Source organism: Magallana gigas, chromosome 6 (assembly GCF_963853765.1).
Source record: "Magallana gigas chromosome 6, xbMagGiga1.1, whole genome shotgun sequence".
NCBI classification, from domain to species: domain Eukaryota; kingdom Metazoa; phylum Mollusca; class Bivalvia; order Ostreida; family Ostreidae; genus Magallana; species Magallana gigas.
Genome location: NC_088858.1, coordinates 50,041,431 through 50,057,700, shown reverse-complemented (window position 1 = coordinate 50,057,700; position 16,270 = coordinate 50,041,431). Strand labels below are relative to the sequence as shown.

At 32.3% G+C, this 16,270-nt stretch overlaps 2 protein-coding genes across 3 annotated transcripts; both read right to left on the bottom strand.

The window, feature by feature from the left end:
- Window positions 1-967: 967 nt before the first annotated feature.
- On the bottom strand, window positions 968-3,372 carry LOC117685321 (DNA ligase 1-like). The gene has a single exon (XM_066088762.1). It carries the CDS (start codon window positions 3,358-3,360, stop codon window positions 1,135-1,137), a length of 2,226 nt encoding a protein of 741 aa, XP_065944834.1. The 5' UTR covers window positions 3,361-3,372; the 3' UTR covers window positions 968-1,134.
- A 2,297-nt stretch (window positions 3,373-5,669) lies between these two features.
- On the bottom strand, window positions 5,670-16,177 carry LOC105326857 (uncharacterized). Of its 2 annotated transcripts, XM_066086460.1 has the most exons (8): window positions 16,061-16,140; window positions 15,859-15,907; window positions 14,254-14,389; window positions 14,063-14,162; window positions 11,939-12,135; window positions 9,435-9,605; window positions 9,251-9,340; window positions 5,670-5,976 (listed from the first exon to the last, which is right to left on the bottom strand). In XM_066086460.1, the coding sequence occupies exons 3-8, from the start codon at window positions 14,337-14,339 to the stop codon at window positions 5,820-5,822; spliced, it is 801 nt and encodes a 266-aa protein (XP_065942532.1). In that variant the 5' UTR covers window positions 14,340-14,389; window positions 15,859-15,907; window positions 16,061-16,140; the 3' UTR covers window positions 5,670-5,819. The 2 variants fall into 2 exon arrangements, with proteins under 2 accessions (XP_065942532.1, XP_011425382.1); XM_011427080.4 differs by lacking the exon at window positions 15,859-15,907 and having other exon boundaries at window positions 16,061-16,177.
- Between the last annotated feature and the right edge of the window lie 93 nt (window positions 16,178-16,270).

Here is a 16,270-nt window from a genome sequence, read left to right as displayed (position 1 = left end):
AACGTCACGTGATGCAACTATTCCATTCCGGAAGTCTCTACCACCAGAGAGATGCCATGCATGTATAACTCTGTCATGGCGCCAATGTGCATTTTAAGGCACATTAATATGTACCGCAAATGATGAATTTTAACAATTCATTACATGTCCGCAGTTTATTATCCTTGATGTAAAAAACATTCTTTAAATATTTAAGTTTTGGGTTTGCACTTTTCTATTATTTATTCAACAAACATCGTTAAAAAATTCTCGTAATAATGATTAATTATGTCATTAATAGTACTATCATTCCCAACTATGTTTACATTTTTTGATAAATTAAAGCACTCGTTGAGGGAAAGTTTAATTGTACTTATTGTATCACTTTTAATTCGGTCACAACAAGTTGATTAAGAAAGAAAAGATGGTCAACATTTCGTCGCATGAGAACCATATTGTTCTATCACCAAAAAGTTGATTTTGAGAAAATTGAACTCAAAGTTTGAGACCCTATATCTTTTAATGCATATGTCCAATTGAATTAAACCTTTAACATTTATATTTGTGGGAGTTATTTCTGTTAAAATAGACACTGTAATTGGCTGTAAGGGTTCCAAAAATATCAAATTCGACGTTGTTCATTTGGATATAGAACACTGTTACATAACCTTTTTGCATATCTATTGATAGTTATATTGTATTTGGAAATAGCACAAATTGGTTTTATGTATTATATCAAAATAAAAAATACATTTGGAGATACACCATATTATATGAAAATAAAAAGTGACTAATTAATAAATGATACTTTTATTTTTAAGAAACCAATATATTTTCATAACTGGAGAATGGTATGCAGTTAGGTTATATAGCTTAGTTTTCTATTTTTTTTTTTAAAGTCGGGGGGGGGGGGGGATAATATGGATGCAAAAATAATTGAAAAAGAACCACAACAATGTTTTGTTCTACTTTAATAGTAATGCTCAGAACAATGAGTTGCTTTTCTCAACATTAAACATAAGTTTGAACATCTAAATGATGCAAAATTGCAAAACTCAAAATGCTAGAAATTCAAAAATGCAACATTTTCTCATAACTAATTTCTACGTAGGAACAATTCAATGTTTTTCTGCTTGAAATATAAGTAGGTAGCTATTACTTCCTTTTCAAATGGCAAAATACCTCAAAGAATTCACGGTCTTGAAGGGGCATGAATCTTAACATAGATTTGAAATCATGTTTCTTTTCTTTGGAAAGAACAGGAGACTTTGAGATATTCTTTGGCAAAGGAAGATAAATGTTTGGACATGGGTCCTTGCTTCTCGTAGTCTGACTTCTTATGGAAACATCTGTAAACTCTATGTCTGCAAAGGACATTTTGAACTGCACATGAAAAGGCTTCCCTGATACATACTGGATATGCTTTACTTTTGAATATGGCACGTTACTAAATTTCAAAGTTGATGAAACTCTCTGAAAATTGTAGAAGTGGGATTTTTGTAATTGTATGACCTTTGAGTGCTTAGGCCTGATATTTCTTAAAACTCGTAGCAAAGAAACAGGACTGTAAATTTCAGATATTCGGAGGCCTTTTTCCAGGTGACTGTGAATGTTGTCAACTTCCTGGATGGAAGAGTGTCCAGGTGTACAGAACTTTTGAGCTATCTTATTTATGCTAGTGTTTTGGGACATAAAGGTCTTTAAGGCTAGAGACATCACAGAATTACGATTCTGTGGGACACAGGAATCAGACCACAGAATTATCGAGTTGACTTGTGGATGGTCCTTCAAGACAGCACTAAGGATAACTTGGAGGGCACTTGCAATTTCATTTGCGCCTCTACCGGCAATGCATTCTACCCATATTGCATTATATGCTTTTTTATCTAATGAACAATGGGCAGTTAAATTGAAAACATTCAGTTTTCGCTTGTAGAAAAAATTAGAAACATTTGCTCTCGGACAAGTCAGGACATTCTGCAAATCAAAACAAAGGATGGCCTCTGTTTTGATAGTTGATTTTCTGTCACTTTCTCGTTCTTCACGTGTTTCAGATTTATCTTTTTGAAGCGCATCGAACTTTTCTTGCAATGTTCTTGTAACCTTGTTCGCATTTGTTTCCGCCTGATACTCCATACACTGATCACACCTATCTTTTTTTGGTACATGGAAGCCTAGGTTAAATTCTGTATTAAAGATATTGCAATACATGTGAGACTTCACAGGTACAACATCATTCTCAGCACACTTCTCAACGTAGAGATTATACATTTTAGACAAATTAAGATCTGAAGCAAGGTATTCCTTTGAAGAAGATGCTCTACAGTAATGAGATGGCATCCTAGGGAAGGACTCAATATGCTCTCTTATAAAGGTCCGTGCATCATCTGTAGTTCGTGATTTTGTGTGTTTACCTCTTTTGTCTGTGAACTCATTTCTAGCTGCCTTGTCATGAAACCACTCAATTCTTCTTTGACTTATGTCAATGGAACTTAAGTAAAATTCCTTACAAACTCTAACTTTTTCCTCCCCCTTTACAAAAAAGTATCTATATGAGTACTTGCGTCTCGATTTAGCAGCTGTAGTTCTCACACGTTCTTTCACCGTCCGCTCTGTTGTTTTGGCATAAAATGCATTCTTTCCATCATCTGATAAATTCCAAAACTTGGTGAATATAACATCCCTTTCCTCGGATGTAATGTTTAAGCTACATCGAAATTTGCATTTTCCATTACAATCTTTTCTGTTCTTTATTTCTCTTTTTCGCTGGATATTTCCTTTTGAGTCCTTGTATTCTTTCCCTGATTGACGTTGTCTCTTTCTTATATTCTTTTTCCATTGATCTTCGTTTCGTGTCCGCTTTCTGCTTTTTCTTGCACCTATATCCTCTCCTGAACTGCTATCACCAATTAGAGTATTTTCTTCAGTATCATCCCTAGTGGTGTCTTCTGACTGAACATTTTCTGAAAGGCTTTCTTCCTCAGTGGCTGTTGACGCCTCAAATTCTTCCTCAGTGGCTGTTGACGCCTCAAATGCATCCAAATTATTGGCCTCTCCATCTGATGAATCGCCATTCTCCTCATTTATGTTAAAGTCTGGATCGTTGGGATCTTCAATAGAGCTTTCTTCTTCAAGACTTTCAAATAAGTTTTCAGGCTCCTCGATGTTAAACGAATTGTTGTTGCTATCAATAGTACTTTCAATGTGACTATCAGAATTAAAATCTTTTGTTTGCTTATCTGGATTTGAATTCAAGTTGCTTAGAGATAATGTGGCATCAGAAGACAAAGCTATGACAGGGTCAACTTCGTAGGTCTGATTGCTTGAGTTGTCATTTTCACATAAGCGATCAAGCAACATCAAAGCTTCTTCAACATTCATATTTTGTAAATGTTAAATTGACAGTCACAAAAAACTGATGTAATCTCGCTTTCAAACAAATAATGGTTAACTGAAGCAGCTAGATATAACGAAAAGTACTGAAGATGTCTGCAATTTTCTTTTAGAATCGTTTTACACTGTGACACATTCAACTCTATTCCACACCCATCCAGAGTAATAAGATTCTGTTTTGATGCTACTGCAACAAATGTATATGGCGTTATATTTGTAAATGATAAGAATAGGTGGTCCAATTTTGTGCAGTTATGAATTTCAAGAAATTCACTGTCATGCAGAAGTTTGCAGCCTGTTAAGTCTAACACCTCTAGTTCTTGGGTCTTCCGAAGGAATGAGAGCGAAGTAATTGTACTGTCAGATAGATCCAACCAATATAAGTACCTACACCTCTCCAAGGAACCCTCAATAATTGTGTTTGGAATCTGGATTTCAAAATTGGAGCGTGGTAATAAAAATCTTCTGAAGCAGCTCGAATGTTGCAAAATTCTTTCAAGATCCGATGATTTTACAGCAAGTTCTATGTCAAATTCAAAGAAACGCCACAGTATTGAATTCTCTTCAATAAGTGAATGTAGCCGCTTACATGTTCTATTGACTACTTGGAGTAAAAATTGTAGATCAAATAATTTGAAAATAGACACTAATATGTTGTCTGGGAGTTCCGTCAACTTTAACCTATAACAGAAATACATAAATTTATTAAGTTATATCAGAAATTGTTTTAAAAATCCCACATTTGCTTCAAATCAATAAAAATGAAAAAGCATAACAATATTGGTTTAATGTTCTAATTTCTAACAAAAGATAAATATGTTTAAAATCAGAATGTTCTATCTCCATTTGGAAGTTTGTTGCCTGTTAATACTGCTTTTTATTGGTATTTTGAACATTATGTGAATATTATTTAACGCTGATACTCTTCCTGTGTCATAATATTATAAGAATTATGATAAACAATGAAAAAAACATTAAAAATAATAGAATTATACTGACCCAATCTTGTTGTCGTCCATCTGCATTGAAAACACATAGCCACATGTGGTCAAGACAAAATGCCATTGGTCAATGGACATAGAACATTTTGGTTCTGATCAATTTAAGGGTTTTGGAGATAGAACAGAAAAGAATTGTTTATACCTTTGTATTTGATCATTTTCTCCATAACTTTGTATTGTGTTAAGAAAGAGCTAATTGTAAGGATAACAGTGATGTATAGAACTCATTTTTTTTTCAAAAATGGCACATACAACATTATGGTTCTCAAGCGACGATTTCACATTTTTTATTAAGTCAATTAGTCTTCGCTGCAACTGTTTTATTTTTCTTTTAAAATTTTGATATTTTGGAACTTTGCAATAAAGTAACATTGCACAACCCACAGGGACCGGGCATAATATAGTTTTCTCGTAATAAAAAAAATTAACTCCTATCTAATAATACACGTTTATAAATATATTTAATTAAATGGAAACATATTTTTTATTACGAGTAAAATAAAACACATCAAGTATCAACGTATCCTTGATTCAAAGAATTTCTAATAGCTACAAGTGCATAATGCGAATATTAGGCTGGTAGTGGACACCTGACGACATCACTGAGGATAAAAGTACATATATAAATAAATACTCCCACCGTGTTAGAGTTTTCAAATTTTAGAATATTTGACCAAAAAGTATGTTTTAAATTTTTTTGGGAAAGGTAAAAATGATACATGTAAAATCCCAAGCGCGATTCAAATTCGTGACTTAGAGATTTGTTGTTTTGGAAAAGAAAACGGATATGAAATCATACTTAATTAATTGTATTGTTTGTTTCGATAGGAAGTACATGTACGCAAAAATAAGGAGGTGACCCAAACAACCTTAATGATACAACTGTAAAACTTCTGGATAGCGTAGTATCTATTTTGATTCTATTTTTATACAACAAAGGGTCAAATTAAAAAAAAAAGAAGATCTAACGGCCGAATAAAAATGGGGAAAAAAATGGGAAAATAAAGCATTGTTTTAAAATTGTGCAATATAACTGAAGGGTTGAACCTGCACAAAACCTAACACTCTGATGTTCACTAACATTTCCCAAAATAAAGAGTTATCCAACCTCGTTGAAGAATAATAAAATAACATTTAAATATCAAAATAGTTTGGGAAGTTTGATTCCTTCATCCACTCATCATTATTTTCTGATTAATTATGATAATGTATTGAATTTAAGAAATAAAGAGCTTAAAATGCAAACACAACCAGCAGGATAAATAATCCAATGAAAAATAATCAAAAGTCAACACAAAAATAAAAATTCATTTTAATTAAAAAATCAACTGGCTCTCATTCTCGACATTTCAACTGAGCACACTATAATGTTAAAATAATATCATTGGATTGTCTAGTATTCCTTTATAACAAAGAACATCCCTAAGATAAATTTATCCCTGATCGCTAGGCTGGTGTCACATTTGGAATGGCTACCCCTTCATTTCTATTGAGAACTGACACACTTTCTTTTTTGTGAAGTAAAGTTTGTAGGTTTGTTTCATTATTCTTTTCAAGTTCTTTATCTACCATGTTGGCAAAATTTTCTTTTTCTCTCTGCATCCTATAAAAGAAATTAAAAATGCTTCTTTTAAATTTGATGATTACACTGTAAAAAAAAACCCATGTACTGTCATTATGGCTTAAATTGCAAAACATGACCAAGGTATGATAATCAATTTCAACACAAAAATAACTACCAGTCCTGAGTGAGAGACTATTAATAGTACAGTCAAACTTTGCTGTCTCCAACTAGATGGGACTGTTTAAAAACTTCGAGATATCCGAGTACTCAAGATATCGAGGGTAAAATACTTTAAAAATACTACTTATAAATTGTTTCAACACATTCATTGTATTTGAGATACTGATCAATGTTCGAGATATCGATCAGTGTTCGAGATATCCATCAGTGTTCGAGATATCCATCAGTGTTCGAAATATCGAAGTTCAACAGTAGGTCACAGTTCAACACTAGATGGGAATACCAAAAATGAACACCCACAACATGGAAATAATTGTACTGTTCTTTTAATGCCAAATGTTGATTAATGAACATATCAGTAAAAACTAATAACTTAGATAATATTAATATACATTAGCTGAGTTGAAATAGATTAGTTTACTCAATAATTATTTTTTTTGAAATACAGGTTTTATAAAATTCTGTCTCAGTTTTTTTTTTTTTCAAAAGGCTGCTTCATTTTTTTTTAAGAACAGAAATAGAATTCCCCTGTTAATAGCAAAATCTGTCACATTTCAAATTTTTCAAAATGACATTTGTTGATATAGCAAAATTTGGTAAGAATATCCAAATACTCTATGCTGTAAAATGTTAAATAACTATAGATAACTACGAAAACAGGGTGAAAAAGACTCTGAACCTGTCCATCTTTTGTAACTCACATACGTGAATTAAAAGCACTCTCTACAAAATCACGGACAGTGTGTCTGAACATGCACATACCGGGTAAATGCTTTTGTTTTATAGAACTAAACAATATTATATCCCTTTTCAATTTAGTATTCAATGTATGTACACAATTAAATTAAGTGAAAAATGCATTAAATAGTTTCATTTGCTGCATGCTCAGCAATACCGTAATATTTTTAAAAATCAAACTTTAAACAATAAGGTCTTTGATAGTTATACCTTTTGATTTCTGTGGTGTAATTTACACATTCTGTACTACCTGTGTTGTTATCTAACAGAAACACCCACTAAAGATTGACCTGTAGAGTTTGGCATGGAATCTTATGTCGCGACCTTCATGAGTATGAATCACAGAGTTGTATTGGAGGTCACAGAGTTGAAATATCATTAGAATATAGACCTGTTTCTAATAATTGGAAACTCACCCAACAGGACAGTTACTTTAATTTGGACATTATGTAACATAAATAAATTTAGAGGTTTAGTTTATAATTTAGTTTACAAAACATTAAGTAGTTCGTTTTTATATTTGCAATGCATAATAGTTTTCAGAAAACACAGTTTTGCAACAGGAAAATCACATTTTTTGCAATGCATTATTAATGAATTTACATTTCTTTTAAATACACAGAAAAAAATTACAGGGAATCTAATCAATCATAAATTCCTATGTTAATTTGACTAATTGGGGGAAAAGTATATTATATGTATATGACAATGACCCAAATCAACCATTCTACTTGCTGAAGTACATGTGTATATATTCCAGTTTGGTATATAAAAATAAAGTAATATGTGACTTCTGAGTTGATATCTATACTGTTTACTACTAGGATGCATCAGCAAATCAGAGTTTGCATATCCTTTAACCAACCATTTTAAATGTTCACTATGTCTTTAAATTAACTGTCCTTCTGAGGGCCAAACAAAACTCTAAATCATCAAGTTCTCATGAAACCAGAATAAAAGTCATGACTTAGAAGAATGAGGAAATCTCAACCCCAAGGAACAAATACATTACACTTAGCACTAATTCTGGACTGAAAAAAATATTGAATCTGTAAGTGAGGTTATAAAAAATGTCACTCCAACTTGTTTACAGCTCATTATATGTCCTCATGCCTCTAAATTTACAGGTCTAAGTGACAAGCTAGCTACGGGTCTGCCAATGGCTCTAAAATTTCAAAATGATTGATTACATCTACCTGTGGCCTTGGTGAACCAGTTTAATTGAAACGTGTCAGTTGAACCACCTTTCGATTGGTGGACAGACACCAGTGTTTTACTAAAATGTCTTCTGTCAAAAAACAATAATCATCATGTTAGAGTATTTATGGACTATCCTCATGTCAAAATTAACTTATAAAAATCCCAAGGATCGAATCTAATCCGTAGCACTGGTGACATTAAATCAGAATATGTAAAGTTTATGTTCATATTTATGATTTACCAGGTAATTTGAATTGATGATTGCATTTTTATGCATAAAAGGACCCTAATTAATTATCAGCAAATGGGGATAGGGTGTTTATTTTCAGTTCATTTAGTGAGAATTTTCTGGTTAAAATTTTTTACGCATGTCCTGATCTGCTCAGGCTTGAACTGCTCAACGAACAGAAAAACTGTACGGTCAGTACTTGTATAAGAAATGTTGATTAACATTTGCATATATGAAATATTAAAATAGCTACCAAATTAATTAGGAATAATATCAGAAAAACTGCTTAAAAGAGAGGGTAAAGTAATTGAAATTAATTCAACCGGAGCTTAAAAATATCTTGGATGATGAAAATTGGAAACAAAAGTTAATAAATATGCCTGTTAAACACTTTCAACATAAATAAATGACCTTGTTTGTTAAAAAAAAAAAACAACAAACAATAAAAATTTGAAAGGGACATTTGTTGGGTCCTATCAAAGCGATGAGAAGGTTCTCGCAGTGGAGACATAGAGACTGTTCCTAAATACCATTGGAGTAGGTGGGTCTCTTATATAAATCATTTGTTGCTGATTTTTCTCTGTGGTTTCAAAATATTCCTTTTACCACCAAAAAAGTACATTCATGCATGTACTTACTGGCCTTTATAATCCTCCCACTCAAAACTTGGGAGAAAAACAAAACATTACTAGCTATTAAGTTCATACATTTCCTGCAATCTACATTGTAATACAGGATGTTGATTTTATACTGAATAGAAATGATTTCATCAGGAAGAAATGATATAACAAAAGTATTTACAGTAGAAACACTGTCCAATTTACAAGTGATAATCTTAACTCTCTATCACCAAATAGACTGACTGGTTCACTTTAATACTTCCAATAAAGGACACACCCCCAACACCACTCTCACTCATAATTTTGTTTTCACATTTATCACTGTAATTTGTTAATCAAAATTTACCATTCCAATTGGTCTTGATTTTCCTTTTCCATTTTTTGCATTCTATTACTGTGTTGAGAATCTATCAAGTCTGTCCGAGTTTTTAACCACCTGCAACACATCATTAACCACTGTATGATGAAGTTACTTGCAAGTTAAATTGGAATTATTTTAATTTGGAGGGTAATTCCAGTTTCTGACTTACCTCCATCTTGCATACTGTAAACAGAAGCCAAGCGTTACAGCCAATAGGATAGCCTGTTTACCGGTCAGGAACCAGAAGGGGTCAGGTACATTAGGAGAGTGGGGACTCCCCATACCAAACTCCTTATAATACCACTCCCGAAATTCTTTATCCTCCTCCTTCGTTCTTTCCCTAAAATAGATGTGAAAACAAACAGATGTTATTTAAGTATCCCGTAAAGTCAGTCGTTTATTATTCCATACAAAACGAGAGGAAAAATGAGCAAGCTCACATACCCCACACTCCCTCATTACTCCTACACATCATGAATGGCGAGATATGTATTAAATACATAAAATAACTAAGTTGATTTTACAATAGTCATAACTCCTACCAATCATCAAAACTCCCAGCAAGTGTGGAAATCTGTACTTACAGCAATATGAGCTGCAATTTTCATGCTGAATTTTTTTTTTATTAAAATGTTATTTTCTACTTAACTTACAAACATATCATGGTTTTTAATTTCTGTAAGCCTTATTTTTGTGGGAAAAGCCGTTAAGAAGCCTTAATTGAAGCAAAATTGAATTATTGTCATCCTGTACAAAAATTGAACTGCTATATATTCCTTAGAAGAGAAGTCTTTCTTCTGACAAAAATTAATGATTTTTTCAAATCTTATTTATCATAAAAGTTTAAGTTACATACAGACTTAGCATACTAGCAAGTTTTTGCAGCAAAATAAAGTTCTAAAATAGATGTGAAAACAGCTCATATTGCTTTAAGTCTTTAACAACAAAAAAATTCTAAATTAAACTAGAGGTACTGTGAGCAAGCTCACAATTGATACCCCCCGCTAAGAAAAAATCATAACTGGCATTTTTTCTATTATAGAAAATATTGGATGAATCTATTTCACCGTCCTTTTTTTATAAATAACAACTGCTCTATTTTTTGAAACTGTTAATGCTAATATGAGTACACAAAGTAATTTCTATTCTTTAAATTCCATTTTAGTTCAAGTTATCTGTTAATGCACGAGGACATTTGCATCCTAAATTATGTTAACAAACATGACTCGAATCAAACAAAATTCCACATGTCAAGCAGCCATTTAATATATAAACATTTTGGATTATTGGTATACTGAGCCCGATTTTTTTTTAAACAATGAGGTTTAAAGCAATCTTGATGTGAATTAAGAACTTCCAAGGTTTCTCCATAAGAAAGATATGGACCAGACCCGAATTTTGCACTTTTTCTGCCAGTGACCTTGACCTTGCCCAAATGACCTTGGTCAAGGTCATGACACACTCTTAGGTCATAAGGAATCTTTGTGTGAAGTAAGAACTTCCAATGTTTTTCCATTAAAAAGATATGGACTGGACACGAATTTTGCACTTTTTCTGCCAATGACCTTGACCTTGCCTAAATGACCTTAGGTCAAGGCCATGACACACCCTTAGGTCATAAAGAATCTTTGTGTGAAGTAAGAACTTCCAATGTTTCTCCATTAAAAAGATATGGACCGGACAAGAATTTTGCACTTTTTCTGCCAGTGACCTTGACCTTGCCCAAATGACCTTGGGTCAAGGTCATGACACACCTTTAGGTCATAAGCAATCTTTGTGTGAAGTAAGAACTTCCAATGTTTCTCCATAAGAAAGATATGGACCGGACACGAATTGAACAGACAGACGGACAGACGGACGGACGGACAGATGGACGGACGGAAAAGGTGATTCCTATATACCCCCCCAAACTTCGTTTGTGGGGGGTATAAAAATGCTGAGTTCTCAGAATAATGGAATTGGAATTTCCTGGTTATATGCACATCTACACATTATGTCCTTAATACCTACACAGTTTTACGAAATTTGGTGAAGCAGTTTAAAAGTGGAGTTGTTGTTTAAGCCTTACAAACTGTTCATTACTATATCTAAATATATACCACCAAAATTCTAAGTTCAAAAGAGCTCAAATTCCCCCAAAAATTATTGAATCAGAATTACGTTGTATTAAATATACACATCAATACATTGCTGAATGGTAGTTTGCACATCTACACATTATGACTTAAATACCTACATAATTTCACAAAATTTGGTAAACCTGTTTTAAAGAGGGGTTGTACTTAAAAAAAACCCCAGGACTGACAGGTGGGTCAAAAACATAATACACGCAGCCCTCTTAACTTCATGCTTGAGGTATAACAAATAGTTTATGACCAAAAATATTATTATAGAACTTATGGGCAATTTGATGACTATCTAGCCTCCTTAAATATATTTATGATTAACCTTTCAATGATGAAATATTCATCCAGAATAACACATATATAAGGGGAACTGAATTTAAAAAAAAAGAAGAGTTTTACCACATCATTCAGAATAATCATTCAGAAAAATGATTTGTACCATGCTAGTTGCATGAAGTAATGATATATTAACTCATGTAGGAACAGGAACTATGTTATATAATAAACCAGCTTAACAATTGCAATCGAGAATGTGTTCATTACACACCAGTAAGGTTTTTCTCTCCATGAAGGTTGTCTCTCCTTGACCTCCTCTTGTGTTTTATACTCAAATTGCTCTGTTCCATATTTCAGCTTTAAGTCATAATCTCTTCTGCTTATTGGTTTACTGAGTGTTTGAAAAGCCTGATTTACTTCTATAAACTTGTCATGGGTATCATTTTCTGTTGATGTGTCTGGATGATACTAAAAAGAAAAAAATCATTTACAGTCAGTATTATTTGGCATCATTTTAGAGACGAGAGGTAAGGAAATTGTTCAAACTGACAACAAATGCAATATGTAGAACATCCTTAACAAAATTTGAACTTCCATCTGCTCCCCGGTTTTCAATACTTCTATGCAATAGCATAATAAGAAGTCTGACATGAGTCAAATTGTATGCATGTTCAAATAAAGTACTTCAACAAAAGCTGATATGATAAACTATTTGATCTAGACTGCCTTGAAAATTCTCCTATGAGATCTGATGAAGATATTTAATGATATAATATGTTCTTAAACATTGATGAACAGTTCTTATAAAGATTAATATACATTGCACCTGTACTTAGATGGAATAAAAATAAAAGTATTCATACAAGCATGTTCTGTATCTATACTACTATATTAAAATAATAGACTCAAATTTTTTAGCTTTAATACTGATAAATTGGAAGAGTGCTGTCTTTTGTTTTACATATTTTAAATATCATTGGTACTTGAAGATTACCAATTTGTTTTTATTTTTTCTCAATCAGGCTTCCTTAATTAAAAATCAACGAAAATTCCTCGAAAAATTCCGGAAATCATCTGAATTTTTTTTTTATTTTATAATCTTGCGCATGCGCATTACATTCACGCTAAATCACTAGAGGCTCTTTATTATTTTATGTTTCCACAATATCATATTAGCATGGATAAACTTGGAAACGATAAAAAAAATGTGTGTTAATTTTCATTGGAAATTGTTTTATGTTCATCAAAGAAAATACGGGAGATAACTTTAAGACAGTGCATTTACTAGAAAAAATCCCGAGAGTTTTGAATGTTAACAAGATGTGTAAAAAACGTTGTTGAAATATGTTGGATTCTGCAATTATAGATTTAAACTTTTCGAGGAAATGTATTTACAGCTTCAAAATGGTTTTTGTGAACAATTTGACTGTTATATTCAATGCAACTTAATTTTCTCCAAAATCATTTTGGAGCGATTCAGCAATTTTCTGCTACATAATACGGGTATATGGGAGGCATTTCATTGTCGGAACCCACGGATTTTCTATCCGTTACACTGCAGTGTAACGGATAGAAAACCCGTGGGTTCCGACGATGGAGGCATTTTGACTGTGATGAAGGAATTTCCCATGACACAGTTAGATTATTCCAACTCAACAGAGTGAAGTGAAATTAATAGCATTATTGTAGGCTTGAAGTTTCGTTATGCAAATGGCAACAATATACGGTGTTTCGATGTATATATTTTGTAAATGCCCGATATCACATGCAATGTCAACCCGTGCACACACGGGTAAAAGTCTAGTGTTCTGTATCATTATTGAATGGCTTGTGATGAATATCATTAAGTGAGTCAGCATCTCTTTTAGCAACAAACAATTTTTTAAACTTGGTTTACATGAGAAGAACACTTTACAATATTACCTACATTTCATCCTAGTAAACTATAATCTACTGTACGATCACTTTTAGAAAAAAATTAATTCAAGGGAAATAATTCTGATTAATTGTACAAATCAATTAATTTCAAGTTGGTGAAAAAAATCCAAAAGTTAATAACTGAACAAATATATATTGAATATGTTCATATACTTTGTCACTTTGCAATCATTAATGAAAATGAATCCCAGTAGCCCAAATAATAATTTATTCTGTTTTCCAAACAAAAAATTAAGAATAAGCATATTTGTACAATGTATGTTAAATGGCATACATATCAGCTGTAATATAATATAATGTCTCAAAAGATTAATAGCAAAAGCTTTAAGTAGGACACCAATACATGGAATAAAAATCTGTAAACTTGAAAAACAAAACCATTGGACTATCACATTTAGGTAACAGTGTGCATTGCTATAGTTCCAGTTTATTCAGTGATTACAGTATCAATTGTTACCTTTTTTGACAGTCTTTTATAAGCTGCTTTTATTTCTTCATCTGTTGCATCCTTACTGACTTCTAAAATTTCATAGTGTGTTCTGTTGCTTGACAAATATCTGGAAAAGCAAAGGATTATAAAATATTGAAAAATTACCAAATGAATGCAAATCCTATATTGCAAGCTTTGAATTCGAAAGGTTTACCGACCTTTGTGAGGTACTGTATATGTTTGGTGCCATCCTGCATTTCCATCCAAGTTGGTTGAAAGAACGAAGTAGTGAATAAGAAGCCATTTTCTGAGACTATCTGCACAGTATCCTCAATGGTCACATGATTGTAGTCACTATAATTGCAATATTAAAGATTTTTGTAACACAATTTAAAGTAATAAAAAAGAGATCGCAAATAGTAGAACTAAACAAAAAAGTTAGGGCATTTTAGAATTTGAAAGATGATGCCCATTGTTATTAATCTTGCTATGATCTACAGTGACTAGGGCAAGGTTATATGAATGAAGTAGCAGACTTTCATATAACATGTTAGATATAATGTTCTATCATTAAAATGACAGATGTCCTAGGGACCCAGTTTAAAGATAGAATTCATCCCATATACTCGCTTCGTAGCGAATAAAAAAATATAACAAGCTGTATCTCGCCCAAATTTTCACATGATTAGTCTCAAATACCTACAATGTTGCTCTTTTATAATCTTATTTTACCAAAATCACTGCTTTTGCACAAAATCACTGCCACTTTTAACATCACATTTAAAAATTCGATGTTTATGGTCGCCAATGCGCCATGTTAATGTTAAATCCGAGACATTCCGAGTGTGATATCCGACAAAATGGCAGGCAAATTCAAACGTGTATAATTATTAACAAAATGCCTTGGTATGAACCATAAAATGGAATATTTTGAAGATTTAACTACTTATGCATGTTCAAATAGGTTTGTAATATTTAAAAATGTGTTCTTCACCTGCAGATTATTTTTAACAGACTTAAAATCGATGCGAAGCAGATCTGCTTTGCGGCTGCTACATTGCAAGTATATGGGACAAATTCTTACTGTAACCTGGGCGTAGCCTGGTCACAGTAAGATTATTCCTTCTAATATCATGTATATTGGATCCTAGAAAGAATAATCCTACTGTGACCAGGCTACGCTCAGGTCACAGTAAGAATTCGTCCCATACATGTATACTTGCAATGTAGCAGCCACAATGCGGATCAGCTTCGCGTAGATTTTAAGTCTGTTAAAAATAATCTGCATGGGCAAAAACACATTTTTATACATTACAAACCTTTATGAACATGCATATTTGGTTCAATCCACAAAATATCCATTTAATGAGTCGTACCAAGGCATTTTGTTAAAATACACGTTTGAATTTGCCTGCCATTTTGTCGGAAATCGCACTCGAAATGTCTCGGATTTTATCATTAACATGGCGACCATAAACAGAGAATTTTCAAACGTGATGTTAAAAGTGGCAGTAATTTCGTTCAAAAACAGTTAATGTGGTAATATGGGATTATAAAAGAGCAACATTGTAGGTATTTGAGACCAATCATATGAAAATTTAGGCCAGATAAAGCGATATAATTTTTTTATTTGCTACGAAGCGAGTATATGGGACGAATTCTATCTTTAAACCGGGTCTGTAGGACATATGTTATTTTAACGATAGAACATTCTATCTAATCAGATCCATTAATTGGATCCATTCAAGGGTGATTAAGATAATTATAAAACAATGTGTGCACTTCTTTAAAAAAAACATGTAAACAATTGAATTAAAACCAACCTTTTTGATAGTTTTTGCACGTTCACTTTAATAAATTTCTCTCGTCTCACTAAATAAAATTGAGGTTTCCAATTATGCTTTCCTTCTTTCTATTTTTCAGTAGATTAAAAGTATATTTGCGTTTAATCTTTTCCTTCAACGTACAATGTACCAATTTCAAAAGCTGGTTTTGCAGAAACGTAAATTATTTAAATGCACTTACAAAAAATACAATCCGGCACAAAGACTGAAATATTCTTCAAACGTGACTTCTTGATGTCAAAAAATGTTATGAAATCAAACCGGAAGCAAAACAAATTGTCTAAATAGTGAGTTATATAGTCCGTTGGTTTCCGAAAAAAAAATTAAATTAAATTACTTTAATTTTTATTTAAAATAAAGATTGTATAGAAAGCAATAATATTGAGTGATA